This window comes from Geotrypetes seraphini, chromosome 16, assembly GCF_902459505.1.
Source record: "Geotrypetes seraphini chromosome 16, aGeoSer1.1, whole genome shotgun sequence".
Taxonomy (NCBI): domain Eukaryota; kingdom Metazoa; phylum Chordata; class Amphibia; order Gymnophiona; family Dermophiidae; genus Geotrypetes; species Geotrypetes seraphini.
In genome coordinates this window covers 52073211-52087196 of record NC_047099.1, presented here as the reverse complement: position 1 = coordinate 52087196, position 13986 = coordinate 52073211, and the positions used below count along the sequence as shown (strand labels likewise).

Sequence of the window (13986 nt, the reverse complement as noted above, 5' to 3'; positions counted from 1 at the left end):
CAATCCAGTATCTAATGGCTGATGTATTCATAGAAAATGGTCAAACAAAGTGAAATAAACTTTGTAAAAGATATATCGGATTTAGTTTTTGTTTAGAGTTAGGGTAAATACAGTCACATTTTTGCAGGTCCAACTCTTAGGCCTACTGTATGTTCCTCATGTGAAAAACGCTGAGAGAAAATTTTTTTTTTTTTTTAATAATTCTTTATTCATTTTTGTATGTTACAACAAGTGTATCAAGTAAACTCATATAAAACTTAAAGATACACACTTGATTAACTCACATATTAGCATCAAATTTAACATTTCATTAGAAAAGTAGTATTCTATAATGTTAAAATATTATGTAAGAAATCTAAGTTTATATCATTCTTATTGAATATAATAATCCCCCATCCCTCCCTCCCTCCCAATTCAATAATACATAAAATCATCTTTATTGTGAATTGAGAGAAAATTATAGAATTGGTCAAATTGTACATTTCAGTAAATCCCTGATATCTTTCTGCTGATTTGAACAGATAAGAAATGATAAAAGCAAATAAGACCTGATGCAGAAGTTTGGACAGCCAATTGATTCATTTGCATTTTTTTTTACTGTTAATAAGGCGCAAAAGTTTTAGCGCTTCAGTTTGTCAGACGATGATCATTCCATGGTTCTGACATTTCTGTTGCTTTGTCTGCTTTCAGCAAGTATGGGCTCCTCTAAGCAGCTGTCTCTGTTTTTGAGAGTGAAGATATTCAATCTTTTGAAGCAAGGAAAGGTTATTAAAATCCTACTGTAATTGCTTCCAGCTAGCATGTTCAACTGTCAGAAACATTGCTAAAAAAACCCCTTCTGCCACTACCCAGTGGGTTACCGTATTTTCATGCATATAACGCGCGTGTTATACACAATTTTACAAACCGTGCATAACCATGCATGCTATATGCGTGAGCGCGTTGTACACATTTTTTTTTACATAGTTCCCCCCCCCCCGACGTCCGATTCACCCCGCAGGACCACTCGCACCCCCACCCCGAAAGACGTCAGAGAAAGGGCGGGACCGCCGGAAGAGGAAGCAGCGCAGACGCAGGGCTCAGAGAAGGGGCGGGACAGCCGGCAGAGGAAGCAGCAGGACAACAGTAGGCAGCTTCTCCTTGATGTGGGGGGGGGGTGAGGAGGCTGTGGGGGTGCGAGCGGTCCTTCGGGGTGGGGGTGCGAGTGCGAGCAGTCCTTCAGGGTGGGGGTGCGAGCGGTCCTGCGGGGGGTAAATCTGACGTCGGGGGGGCATCAGGCTTTCAGGGTGGGGACAGGACTTCAAGGGGGAGAGGAGAGTCGGGGCATGCGAAAGGAGAGTCGGGGCGGGCGATGGGAGAGTCGGGGCGGGCGATGGGAGAGTCGGGGCGGACGATGGGAGAGTTGGGGCGGCATGCGCGGTATACGTGTGCGCGGTATATGAGTGAAAATACGGTAGTCATGTGAAGGGGACCTTCTTAGTACCAGGGATCCCCTTCCCTCAAATCCTTTCACAAAAGGGAATGGGCCTTATTTACTGCCTTTTTGTGGTTACACATGCAAAATGGTTTACATATAGACAGATATTTATTTTGTACCTGAAGCAGTGGAGGACTTTACTATTAGGCCAGGGTGTCAAAGTCCCTTTTCGAGGGCCGCAATCCAGTTAGGTTTTCCTCAGTGAATATGCATGAGATCTATTAGCATATAAATATATCTCATGCATATTCATTGGGGAAATCCTGACTGGATTGCAGCTCTCGAGGAAGGACTTCAACACCCCTGCACTAGGCAATTCTTCAATCATGCTGCTGGATTCCAAATGCAGTCCTTTTCAACTCAGTTCTCAGGGCACACCTATTCAGTCGGGCTTTCAGGATATCCATAATGCTTATGCATGAGAGAGATTTGCATGCACTGTTTCCTTGGTGGTATGTAAATCTATTTCATGCATATGAATTGTAGATATCCTGAAAGCCTTACTGGGTGGGAGAGAACCCCCAGTTTCTACCTCAGCTATAGGTAGATGCAGGCTCACCCAGTATAGAAATACTTGTATAGTTATAATTTGTTCCTATGTTACAACAAATATTTATTGATTTTGCTCTGTTGGATATATACTGTCATAAGGCAGGCAGTGTTTTCAGTGGCATTCATAGTCGCAGCTCCTAACTGGCCTGTTCTGAACGTGACTAGAAGTTAATATGTGGTGTGGAGAAGAAAAACACCTTTCTCTTACTAGGAACCCCAAATGTGTAAAAAAAGCTGTTCTTGGGGGTTTCACAGCCAAATGTGTGGCCTTTGCCACCCCAGAAAACACAGGAGTATTTTTATCTGATGAACTGCAAGCAGCTGTGGCAGGTTGGGGGTGGTGAGAGGGAGCAACGGTTTTTTGGTGGAAGCAACTGTAGCCAGCTCTCCTGTGGTTGATTTGCTCTAAAAGAAGTGCCACTTCACTCAGTTTGTGTTAAGGGGGTGGGACGTGAATGGCATACACTAGCAAAGTCCTGGTATTTTCTTGCAGCAGCTGTGAAGTATTCAAAAAAGGAGCCTCTGTGCGACGAATCACACTGCTGACAGATGGGCACAGCCAGACAAGGCAGATTTGATTGCTAATCTGATGCATGCAACTGTGACATCACAGCCAGTCTGGACCAATCAGACCTGCACACGCTGGTCCATGCTGGCTGTGATGTCACAGCTGCATGCATTGGATTACCAGTGTGTGCAGGTCTGATTGGTCCATTCTGGCTGTGATGTCATAGGTGCTTGCATTGGATTAAAAAAATTGTTGGCCTGATTCTCACCAGTGTCTAATGAACATAATTGCTGTGTGGTTAATAAACAATGTTAAAACTTAAGCGTGAACTAGTATTCTATAATGGCACGTTTGCACTCCAAATCTGTTATAGAATACTAACATAATTATCCAGTTATACGCCAAACTTTAGGCATTTATTTATTTTTATAAACGAGCTAGAAATTGGCACGACGAGTGAGGTGATGAAATTTGACGATACAAAGATTCAGAGTAGTGAGGGCACAGAAGGACTGCGAAGACCAACGAGACATAAACACACTTGAGGAATGGGCTGCGAAATGGCATATGAGGTTCAACGTGGATAAGTGCAAGGTGATGCATGTCGGTAACAAAAATCATATGTACGAATACAGGATGCTGTTCTCATGCAAGGTCCTTGGTATCACTATCGATTCCTCTCTATCCCTCAATGACCACCTCAACTCCTTGGCAAAATCATGCTTTTTCAGCCTTCACATGCTGAGGAAAGCTAGATCCTACTTCAGCCAACAACACTTTGCCATCCTTGTCCAATCCATCATCCTCTCCAAACTAGATTACTGCAACGCCATCTACTTAAATCTATCAAAAAAAAAAGTATTCTAAGACTCCAGCTAATCCAGAATACTGCAGCCAAACTGATCTTCTCAAAACGCAAGTCTGACCATGCCTCCCCACTCCTTGCCAAACTTCATTGGCTCCCAATAATCTCCAGAATCCATTTCAAATGTTCCTGCCTGGCTTTCAAGATCATTCACGGAATCCTGCCTCCTCTTATCCCACTGTCTTTCAACTCCTCCAGTCCCGACTCCTCCAGAACTGCCCAAAGGCTTAAACTAGCCTTCCCCTCTCCACGTGGCATCCACTATTCAGGCAAACTGGGGAAAATCCCTTCTCTTCAAAATCACAGGTCTTTGGAACGACCTCACCACCCCGCTGCGGAACCTGAGCTCCCTTCAGTTATTCCACAAACAACTGAAAACCTGGATTTTCAGCAAATTGTAGCTCTATCCTTCCCCCCTTTCTCTCCCCCCTTCTACACATAAGTTCATGTAATCCTTTTTCTTCTTCTCTACCCACTATTTTAAGTTCTTGTAAACCGTGTCGAGCTCCATTCTCATGGAGATGATGCAGTATATAAACTTAAGGTTTAGATTAGATTAGAGAGCCCCCAGGAAAGAGACCTGTCTTGTAGACAAGTCAATGAAACCGTCTGTGCAATGTGCGGCGGTGGCAAAAAGGGCAAACAGAATGCTAGGAATGATTAAGAAGGGGATCACAAACAGTTCTGAGAAAGTTATCGTGCCGCTGTACCGGGCCAAGGCACGCCCCCACCTGGAGTACTGCATCCAACACTTGTCGCCGTACACGACAAAGGACATAGTATTACTAGAAAGGGTCCAGAGAAGAGTGACAAAAATGGTTAAGGGACTGCAGGAGTTGCCGTACAATGAGAGGCTAGAGAAACTGGGTCTCTTCTCCCTTGAAAAGAGGAGACAGAGGGGACATGATCGAAACATTCAAGATATTGAAGGGAATTGACTTAGTAGAGAAAGAGAGATTGTTCACCCTCTCCAAGGTGGAGATAACGAGAGGGCAATCGCTAAAGTTAAAAGGGAATAGATTCCGTACAAACGTGAGGAAGTTCTTGGGGTAATGGTGGACATGACAATGGAAGCCGACGGCACAGTGCGCAGCGGCTGCTAAGAAGGCAAACAGAATGCTAGGCATAATCAAGAAGGGTATTACAACCAGAACGAAAGAAGTTATCCTGCCATTGTATCGGGCGATGGTGTGTCCACATCTGGAGTATTGCGTCCAATATTGGTCGCCGTACCTTAAGAAGGACATGACGTTACTCGAGAGGGTTCAGAGGAGAGCGACACGTCTGATAAAAGGGATGGAAAACCTTTCATATGCTGAGAGATTGGAGAAACTGGGTCTCTTTTCCCTGGAGAAGAGGAGACTTAGAGGGGATATGATAGAGACCTACAAGATCATGAAGGGCATAGAGAGAGTAAAGAGGGACAGATTCTTCAAACTCTCGAAAAATAAAAGAACAAGAGGGCATTCGGAAAAGTTGAAAGGGGACAGATTCAAAACGAATGCCAGGAAGTTCTTCTTTACCCAACATGTGGTGGACACCTGGAATGTGCTTCCAGAGGGTGTAATAGGGCAGAATACGGTACTGGGGTTCAAGAAAGGATTGGACAATTTCCTGCTGGAAAAGGGGATAGAGGGGTATAGATAGAGGATTACTGCACAGGTCCTGGACCTGTTGGGCCGCTGCATGAGCGGGCAGCTGGGCACGATGGACCTCAGGTCTGACCCAGCGGAGGCATTGCTTATGTTCTTCACCCAGAGAGTGTTAGAAATCTGGAACGCTCTCCCGGAGGCTGTTATAAGGGAAAGCACCCTTCAGGGATTCAAGAAAAGGTTAGATAAGCTCCTGCTGGACCAGAACGTACGCAGGTAAGGCTAAGACTCAAATAGGGCACTGGTCTTTGACCTAAGGGCTACCGCGTGAGCGGACTGCTGGGCATGATGGACCACTGGACTGACCCAGCAGCGACAATTCTTATGTTCTATAAAAGGTGGCTAAAGTTTGGCGTCTAACTTACCCTCCCCTTTACAAAACCGTGATAGCGGTTTTTAGTGCTACCCTACCCTGCCCCTATGGTGAACGCCCTACCCTGCCCCCGACACTCGTAGGAACTCTGAGTGTCGAGAGCAGAGCATTCAACGTGCCAGTCTGCGCTAAAAAACCCCATCATGGTTTTGTAAAAGCTGGGGGGGTAAGTTAGTAAATCGGCTTCAACAAGTTCATAATTGGAAAAAATGAAATTGAATTGAGAGTTTCAAGTTTATTTTGATTTTGATAAACCGCTTAATGTACAGCTTAAGCAGTTTCCATAAAATTGAGCTAAAATATATTTAAAGGAGAACTAACACAAACAATTTAAAATAATGAGGGAGACTCCTACGCAGAAAGACAATAAGGGTTACACAGTGGCGTAGCGAGGGTGACCCTCCCCCGTACCTTTTTAACTTCAGCTAGAGATGTTTGATCTGTTAATCTTTAGGTTTGCAGTATCAGCCCCAGAATAATTTAATTTTATTTCTTGTATACCGCTATACCATGAGGTTCAAAGCGGTTTACAGTAAAGATGCATTAAAGATACAAAATAAAATAAAAATAAATAAGATAGGTATTTGGAAGTTCTCTAACTGTCCCGAAGGCTCACAATCTAGCTAAAGAACCTGAGAAAACAATTATTAAAATGGCAAAGAAAGAAAAGATAAAAACAAAGATAGAGACAAGGTACTAACATCCCAACAAGTATTCAGTGAATAAATTAAATTTGGATTACAATACGTAGGAAATTATTTCTGGTTACGTTACAGAGAGAATTATCTAGTTTTCTAACTATTTTTGGTAGATGGATTTCATAGGAGATGTTAGGAGTCAGGATGATTGTTTGGGTTACTGGTTGCTTTTTGGGATGATGAGACGATGGTACCAGGGAGTGGACTATATTTGGGAAAGATAGAGGGGATATGAGGAAGGGGAGTTTAAGTAGATTGAATAAGCCTTCCATTAATAGTTTTGAGCCCTGGGGTCTCCCTGTTTCTGGCCTGTGCCTTCTTTATATACTGTCAAGACTACGATGGATGGACCATTGCCAAAGACTAGCAGTGCACCATCAGAAATCCTGCCCTTTCACCCTTACCATCCCATCAGTACCTGTTCATTGAAAAAAGGCTACAAAAGGTGAGATACCTCTCTTTTAAGATATCACCAAACGGTTGGCTGATATTCAGAGCACTTTCCCCCAGTCTTATTGGTTAACATCATTGGTCCTGGGAAAAACACACTGTTATTTGTATTCCATTTGCACTTCCCAGTGCCCTTCACAGTTGTGGAGCCTCCCGACAGTCCAGGACCACCTGCTGAACATAAAGAAGGAATTGACCCAATTGGCAACAGCAGTGAAGCACTCCCACAGCACTGTCTGCCAGCTAGAATTGTTGCCTGACACTACACCGTGGCATCACTACGTAAAGTCCACGCATCCCAGTCAAATAGCAAAATTTTAGAGATGTGTCGTGGCTAGCCCACTAGGATCGTTCCTCTAGCAGGATAAGTTTTCAGTAGGGATTAAAACACATAAAAATATGTGGCTGTATCTTCTCCCCTTCCCCAACATCCTGAAAATGGGTTGCATTCCTGTATCTGAATTACTGCATCATAAACCGGCCACTGGCATTGAACAAGATCATCGCTGCTGGAAGTTATCCAGACATTTTGCCGTCCTGGCTTTATAGGACCACTTACCCAGTTTGCAAACTGAAAATTGCTATTAACTGGGTAGCTCCCGGCTATGTCCCTAGACCACCCTGGCATCAACTGGATAGTCTATCCAGAATTTTGTCTAAATAAGTGCTACTGATTTATCTAACTAAAGCCGATTCAGCATGAGATAACAACCAAGTAGGAGCTAGTACGTAGTAAATTTAAAACTAACTGGAGAAAATATTTTTTCATTCAATGTACAATTAAACTCTGGAATTCATTGCCAGAGAATGTGGTGAAAGCAGCTAGCTTAGCAGGGTTTAAAAAAGGTTTTGGATAATTTCCTAAAAGAGGAGTCCATAAGTCGTTATTAAGATGGACTTGGGAAAATACAATGCTTATTCCTAGACTAAGCAGCATAAAATCTTCTTGCCAGGTAGTTATGACCTCTCTTGGCCACAGGAGAGGAAACAGGATATTGGGCTTGATGGACTTCAGTCATCTTCCTTTAAATTGGCTCTACAAACACCGGTGATCCAGTTTGCTTGCTCAGCTTTTGAACCGTTTAATCTGTTGCCCAAGACTTCAGTTTCGTTAAAGAGAGAAATTCCAGAGGAAAATATTGCTGCTCCTAAGTGGTTTGGGATGACCAATTTGCAGATTTCTTGTACTGTGTTTTTCTCCCCGCTCCCCTCCCCACACACAAACACTTTGCATGTAAAACCAACCTGCCATGTTTCTTTCTGCCTTGTAGAATAGCCCCCGCTTCACAGAAGAGTTTATCTCGCACCTAGAAATGCAGCTGGAGCAGTCGCGGCTGCAGGAGGCCGAGACGCTGGCGGCACTGAAGGACATGCAAGACAAGGTTCTGGAAATGGAAAAGGTCAGTGTTGATAACTTTATAGAGCCAGAGTGGTCCAGAGCACATGCTTTGCAGAGAAGGGATGCACAAGAGGGGATTTGAAAAGGTGGTTTCCAAATATGCCCTCAAAACGTTTAGGTCAGGGGTGTCCAATGTCGGTCCTCGAGGGCCGCAATCCCGTCGGGTTTTCAGGATTTCCCCAATGAATATGCATTGAAAGCAGTGCATGCAAATAGATCTCATGCATATTCATTGGGGAAATCCTGAAAACCCGACTGGATTGCGGCCCTCGAGGACCGACATTGGACACCCCTGGTTTAGGTGGATATGTTATAACTTGAAAAAGGGAGTTCCGGCGTGGGATTTGGGAATCGGTGCTAGACTTTATGGATTGGAAAGAAAATTGGGTTTGTGTGTGGCGGGGATGGTAAAGGATATGTGTGTGTTTAGGGGGATTGGGTATTGAAGTAGGGATTATTTATTTTTTTAAAAATTAATAGATGTTGGCATTGTCACTTGGAAGCTGGTACTTTAGATCATTTATTGTTTTATTGTCCATTAATTAAAAGTTTTTGGTTGTCAATTTGGGATCAAATAAATCAATTGCTTGAAAATTATGTAGCATTATCTTATGATACAATTTTGTTTGGCATACTGGTGAGAGCTAAGCCTCAAATATCGGCTAATAATAATAAGCTTTTAATGATTTTAACTGTTGCCATTCAACAAATAACATAACTGGAAAGATTGGTGGAACTCAGTATGTCATATATTTAAAATGGAGAGAGCGTTGGCAGTACGAAAAGGCTATTATCATAAATTTAAGGATGTGTGGGGGCCATTTATAAGTTATTATAAAGAATAATTTACACTTTTCCCAAGTTTTAATTTTTTATTGTGGTATGGGGGGATGGGTTTTATTAATATATTGTAATGATAAGATATTATATTTATGTGATATATCTATTTTGTTGGAAAAGTGATACGGGAGGGGGGAGGGTTAAATTTTCTTGTTGAAAGATTGCTGATTTTCAAGTGATGCTGTATCTTACGTGTTTGTTATTTATTGTACACTTGTTGTAAATTATAAATGAATAAAGAACTAAAAAAAAAAAAATTATATACCACCTAAATCTAAGTGGTTCACAAAGCAAACATAATATAAGTCAGACCAACTTAGACATTTTCTTCTCATTCCCACCAACATACTGTATATTGCATGCCATATAGTTGCCTAGCCATTATGTATAAAACCTCTGCTACAGATTCCATGAAGGCGTCAACCAATAGCTGAGTTTGTCCTTGCATAGGCTTAAATGCCCCGAAAGAGCATTGCACAGCGTGACCTCGGTAATCAAGAGCATTTTAGTATCTTGACAAAAGGGATGGTGGCATCCGATATGAAGGTGGAAGAATACTAGAAATGCCATAAGAAGTTGCCACCACTGGGTCAGACCATTGGTCCATCGCGCCCAGCGGTCCGCTCTCACGGCGGCCCGTCAGGTCTATGACCTGTAATGTGGTTCCTGTCCGTTTCTGTAACCTACCTCTTCTTTTTTATCTGTAACCCTCAATCCCCTTTTCTTTTAGGAACTTGTCTAAACCTTCCTTGAAACCCTGCAATGTGCTCTGGGCTATCACAACCTCCAGAAGCGCGTTTCATGTGTCCACCACCCTCTGGGTAAAAAAGAACCTCCTAGCATTTGTTCTAAACCTGTCCCCTCTCAATTTCTCTGAGTGACCCCTTGTGTTAGTGGTTCCCCACAGTCTGAAAAATCTGTCCCTGTCCACTTTCTCTATGCCCCTCAGGATTTTGAAGGTTTCTATCATGTCTCCTCTAAGTCTCCGCTTTTCCAGGGAGAAGAGCCCCAGCATCTTCAACCTGTCAGCATACGAATAGTTTTCCATACCTTTTATCAATTTAGTTGCTCTCCTCTGGACCCCCTCGAGTACTGCCATGTCCTTCTTGAGGTACGGCGACCAGTATTGGACACAGTATTCCAGATGTGGGCGCACCATTGCACGATACAGCGGCATGATGACTTCCTTCGTCCTGGTCGTGATACCCAACATTCTGTTCGCTTTCTTTGAGGCCGTTGCGCACTGAGTTGATGCTTTCAATGTTGTGTCCACCATCACCCCCAGGTCTCTTTCAAGGTTGCTTACCCCTAGAAGGTGAAAGGTTTGCTGGAGGAGTTTGATTTGGGGAAGCAGCGAGAGGATGAGGTATTGGGGTTTCCGCATTAAGACCCGACACCTTATTAGCAATGATTCCCCATAAATCTAGTAACATTTAATTCAGTTTCCAGGTAGGGGAAGATGCGTAGTATAAAAAAAGTTGTTGTTTTTTTTAAACACTCTTGAAAAGGGTCAAAGAGAAAAACTACTGAGTGTAAGAAGAAATGGAGAAACAAAAGGAACGAGATGGGCACACTTTGGCATCTGTTCCTTCTTTCTACCCAGGGCAATAATCAAATCCATTTACCCTGTAAATAGCAGCTTGCATTAGAAGGTGTTCCCTGAGGTTGGGAGAGGGCACTTGAGGCATAGAAATAGCACGGGTCGATTGCCTTTTCCATTCAAAGGGAATCTGCAGAAAGAGTAACTGTACTTACCTGCATTTTCCTGCCCGTTTTCAAAGTCAGCGTACACAGTAATTTCACTACAAATCCCTGGTGCAAGAATCACAGGTAAAAAGCGCCCACAGACCGTGCGGAAGCTAGGCCCACACTGTCTTACTCATTGTGTGATTTGGGGTCGTCTCTGTGCTCATTTCTTTACCTATCTGGACTGGAAAAAAAAGACATTTTCTGATTTGTTTAATGTGGTCAGAGGTTTTTTCAAATCTAATCCCGGCTCAGAAGATAACTTGTCTCAATCTGAGTTCCTTCAGTAGCAGCAGCTAAGGCTGGATGATTGAGGCCCAGTGTAACCATATCCTTCCTGTAGGGTTTACTGAAAGCACAGTCTGTGCCTGAGGTATGTTTGTCACAAAATCTCACCACACCAAGTTTGCAGCATCCCTCCCTCCCCGGCCAGGAAAATGGTGTTCACTCAGAAGAGACCACCCAGCTCACTGGCTCTGCAATAGGGGTCCAGACTCTTTCTCTACCAGTGCAGCCTCTTGCCCTTTATCAGAAGGTGGATAATAGATGCCTGTTACCCTTTCCTGGCTGCTGTCTTATTTCCCATCTGGCCTGCATGGCCAAAAAATGCATCACAGGGAGAAGGCGTAAATACCAGGAAGTGATCAAATTATCATGTAGTAAAAGCAGAATGTGGTCCGCAGTGCACCGAAATGGCCGTGCCAAAATGGAGCAGAGCTGTAATTTGAGCAAGGACGAGGGCGTCGGTATTCTTGTCGCTCTTGTCAGTTTCCTGGTTTTCTGCCTGATTCTTATTCCTTGTTTTGATATAACTCCAAGCATACGGTGTAGCAAGGTGGACGGAGTTGACAGAGGAAGAGAAGGGCGCAGATAGGAGGGACTTACAAGCTGAGCGGAGCTTATGGAAGGGGAACATAGGGGGAGATAAGTGACGAGAGAGAGTGAGGGGCAGCTGAGTGAGTGCATTTGTAGGTCAGTAAGAGCAGTTTGAAATGGATGGGAAGCCAAAGAAGTGACTTTAGAAGAGGGGTAACGTGAGTATAACGGCTCTCACGGAATACGAGTCGTGCAGCTGAATTCTGAACAGATTGGAGGGGAGCGAGATGGCTAAGCAGAAGGCCAAAGACCAAAGTCTCCTTTTCAGAGAGTTGCAGACTGTCACTATTTTATAAAGCATTTAAGCTCCCTTAGCGTCCTCAGCAGACCAGTCCCGTATCTGCAGGTTGTTCTCTCAACTAACAGTTGGAGACAGACTAGTGAACAAATATTTGGCTCAGTGTTAACTGGAAAAAGGTTTGAAATGGGGCGATCATTAGAAGGCAGGAGTGCATTGGGCAGAGAGGTAGACATGCTACTAGTTAGCAAAGAGAGGATTTGTACAGAACTAGTAAAACCCAAACACATAGCGCACCAATATTCAAACACCTTGGAATTGAACGTCAGATTATACTGTGCATGCTGGAGTGAGGTGTAGCAGGCTGAGATCCACCGTGGCGTCTTCTAATCCTTGGGCATTGCCTCAGGTGCACAGATTGCAACCAGCTAGGCCAGGGAAATCCCAACTGTAACACACCCTGAGCTACAAATGAAGGTAGGATCTAAATCCCAAATCCTTCCCTTTCCATGTTATGTTAAATCCTGGACATGGACATATATAACAGTGGGGAATGGTTTGATATTGCTCCTAGCATGGAGTTTGAGTTTGTGGGTAGTATAATGAGCATAGAGTTCAAAATTATGGTCAAAGCCAGGCTGTATGCATTTGACTTTTAAGTTATTTATCATTATTGTATTTAATTTTAAAAAAATGTTTTCACTTGTTTATTGTACAATTAATGAATTTTAAATGAAGCTGCTAAAAATATACCTGTTGATGTCTGGCAATCCCTGCTGCCCTGAAGGGCACGACAGCTCAGTGTTTCCTCCTGCCCGGCAAACAGCCAAGTGGGTGGGTGGTGTTCATTTCTCTCTCTTCTTAGGTTTTGCTTTTTTTTTTTTTTTTTTTTTAAATAAATCCCACCACATGAAATACTCTGCCATCTCTCAGTTGCTTTTGCATTTTGTAACTGATTCTTCCAGCTCATGGCTCGAAAACCCCAGATTTGGGGAGTAAAAGTGAAAAACGGATCCAAGGTTTATCATTGCCCAGGGAGGACAAAAAAATGAGTTGTCTCTTGCAGCACTCTACTCACTTCTGAGGGGCTTCATCACATCTTCGGCTGCCTCCTCTACAGATCTGAAAGAGAATAGGGTCTCAGCCTCACAGCCCCCAAAGGTTCTGAGATCTTATCCGTAAAGCAACAGATGGACTCCTCACAGGATCATTAGTGCATTGTGGAAACCATTTTCAGTTTGCTTAAAATTTCAATAGAAATTATAGTATGAGGAGGGTATGCTTTAGTCATAGAAATTTGGAAACATGATGGCAGATAAAGGCCAAATGGCCCATCCGCAGTAACTATTATCTCTTCCTCTCTTAGAGATCCCACGTGCCTATCCCAGGCCCTTTTGAATTCAGACACAGTCTCCGTCTCCACCACCTCTTCCGGGAGACCGTTCCACAAATCTCCCACCCTTTCTGTAAAATAGCATTCCCTTAGATTACTTCTGAGCCTATCACCTCTTAAGTTCATCCTATGCTCTCTCATTCCAATAAGGCTATGAGATACGTTTAGTAATTGGAGAACATTTTTCACCTTATACTTTTGCATTGAAACTTGCCACAGGAAACAGAGTGATGTAGTCACTTGCAAGCAGATTTTTGTTAGAAAAACATGCCTAAAATTTGAAAATACGCCATCAATCCACAACGGCATATAATGAACTTCAAAGTGCCTAATTTCTAAATTATCTTTTTTTCAGATAATATATTTCTAAGTAACTCTATGGTCTTCAGTTCCAGCCAACCACCAGCCAAATTATTTGAAGACTTGTTTCTCTTTCTGGCTTTTATTCAACATCAGACCTTAGTTTTTTTTAAAGTGCTTGTGCTCTATATTCTATGTTTTGTGCAAATCAATAAACTTTTCTTATACAACTTTAAAACTTTTGTACTTAGCTTTAGCTATTTCTTCATTCTTTTTATTAAACCTCGGGAAGGACCTTAAGGTTCAACCAGTTTCACCCGAAGGCTTTTTCAAGAGGCAAGAGTTGGTAAATGCATCAGTTTCATTGTTCTAAAACTTTAAACTAATCCCTCAATATCTTAGCAGTTCTAGTTTTAGAAGTAAAATTACCCCCTTTTGTTTTGCTCCACAGCATCCCGACGTGTGTTCTTCTATGTAAAGATGGCCGCGGCATTTTTTGGTTCTGTTTAAATCAGGTGACTCATTAACTACCTCACTGATGACATCAGTTCAGTAGGAGGAGCCTAAACTAGTGTCATCCATGCTATTTCTTTTTTTTTTTTTTTTTTTAATCTTTATT

The 13986-nt window shown here is 42.9% G+C and overlaps 1 protein-coding gene and 1 long non-coding RNA gene across 6 annotated transcripts in view; one reads left to right on the top strand and one right to left on the bottom strand.

Moving 5' to 3' along the window:
- Positions 1-13986, top strand: part of EVI5L (ecotropic viral integration site 5 like) — a 98718-nt gene that overhangs the window by 63981 nt on the left and 20751 nt on the right. For all 3 annotated transcript variants that reach the window (XM_033924462.1, XM_033924460.1, XM_033924461.1), the window contains one exon: positions 7847-7975. In XM_033924462.1, the coding sequence (XP_033780353.1) occupies positions 7847-7975 (129 nt within the window). The remainder of the gene's footprint in view (positions 1-7846; positions 7976-13986) is intronic.
- On the bottom strand, positions 454-13849 carry LOC117350265. 3 transcript variants are annotated; one of them, XR_004537263.1, is made up of 4 exons: positions 13797-13849; positions 7821-7960; positions 6580-6749; positions 454-746 (listed from the first exon to the last, which is right to left on the bottom strand). It is a non-coding gene; the product is annotated as an uncharacterized LOC117350265 (long non-coding RNA). The 3 variants fall into 3 exon arrangements; XR_004537262.1 differs by having other exon boundaries at positions 6580-6746; XR_004537264.1 differs by lacking the exon at positions 6580-6749.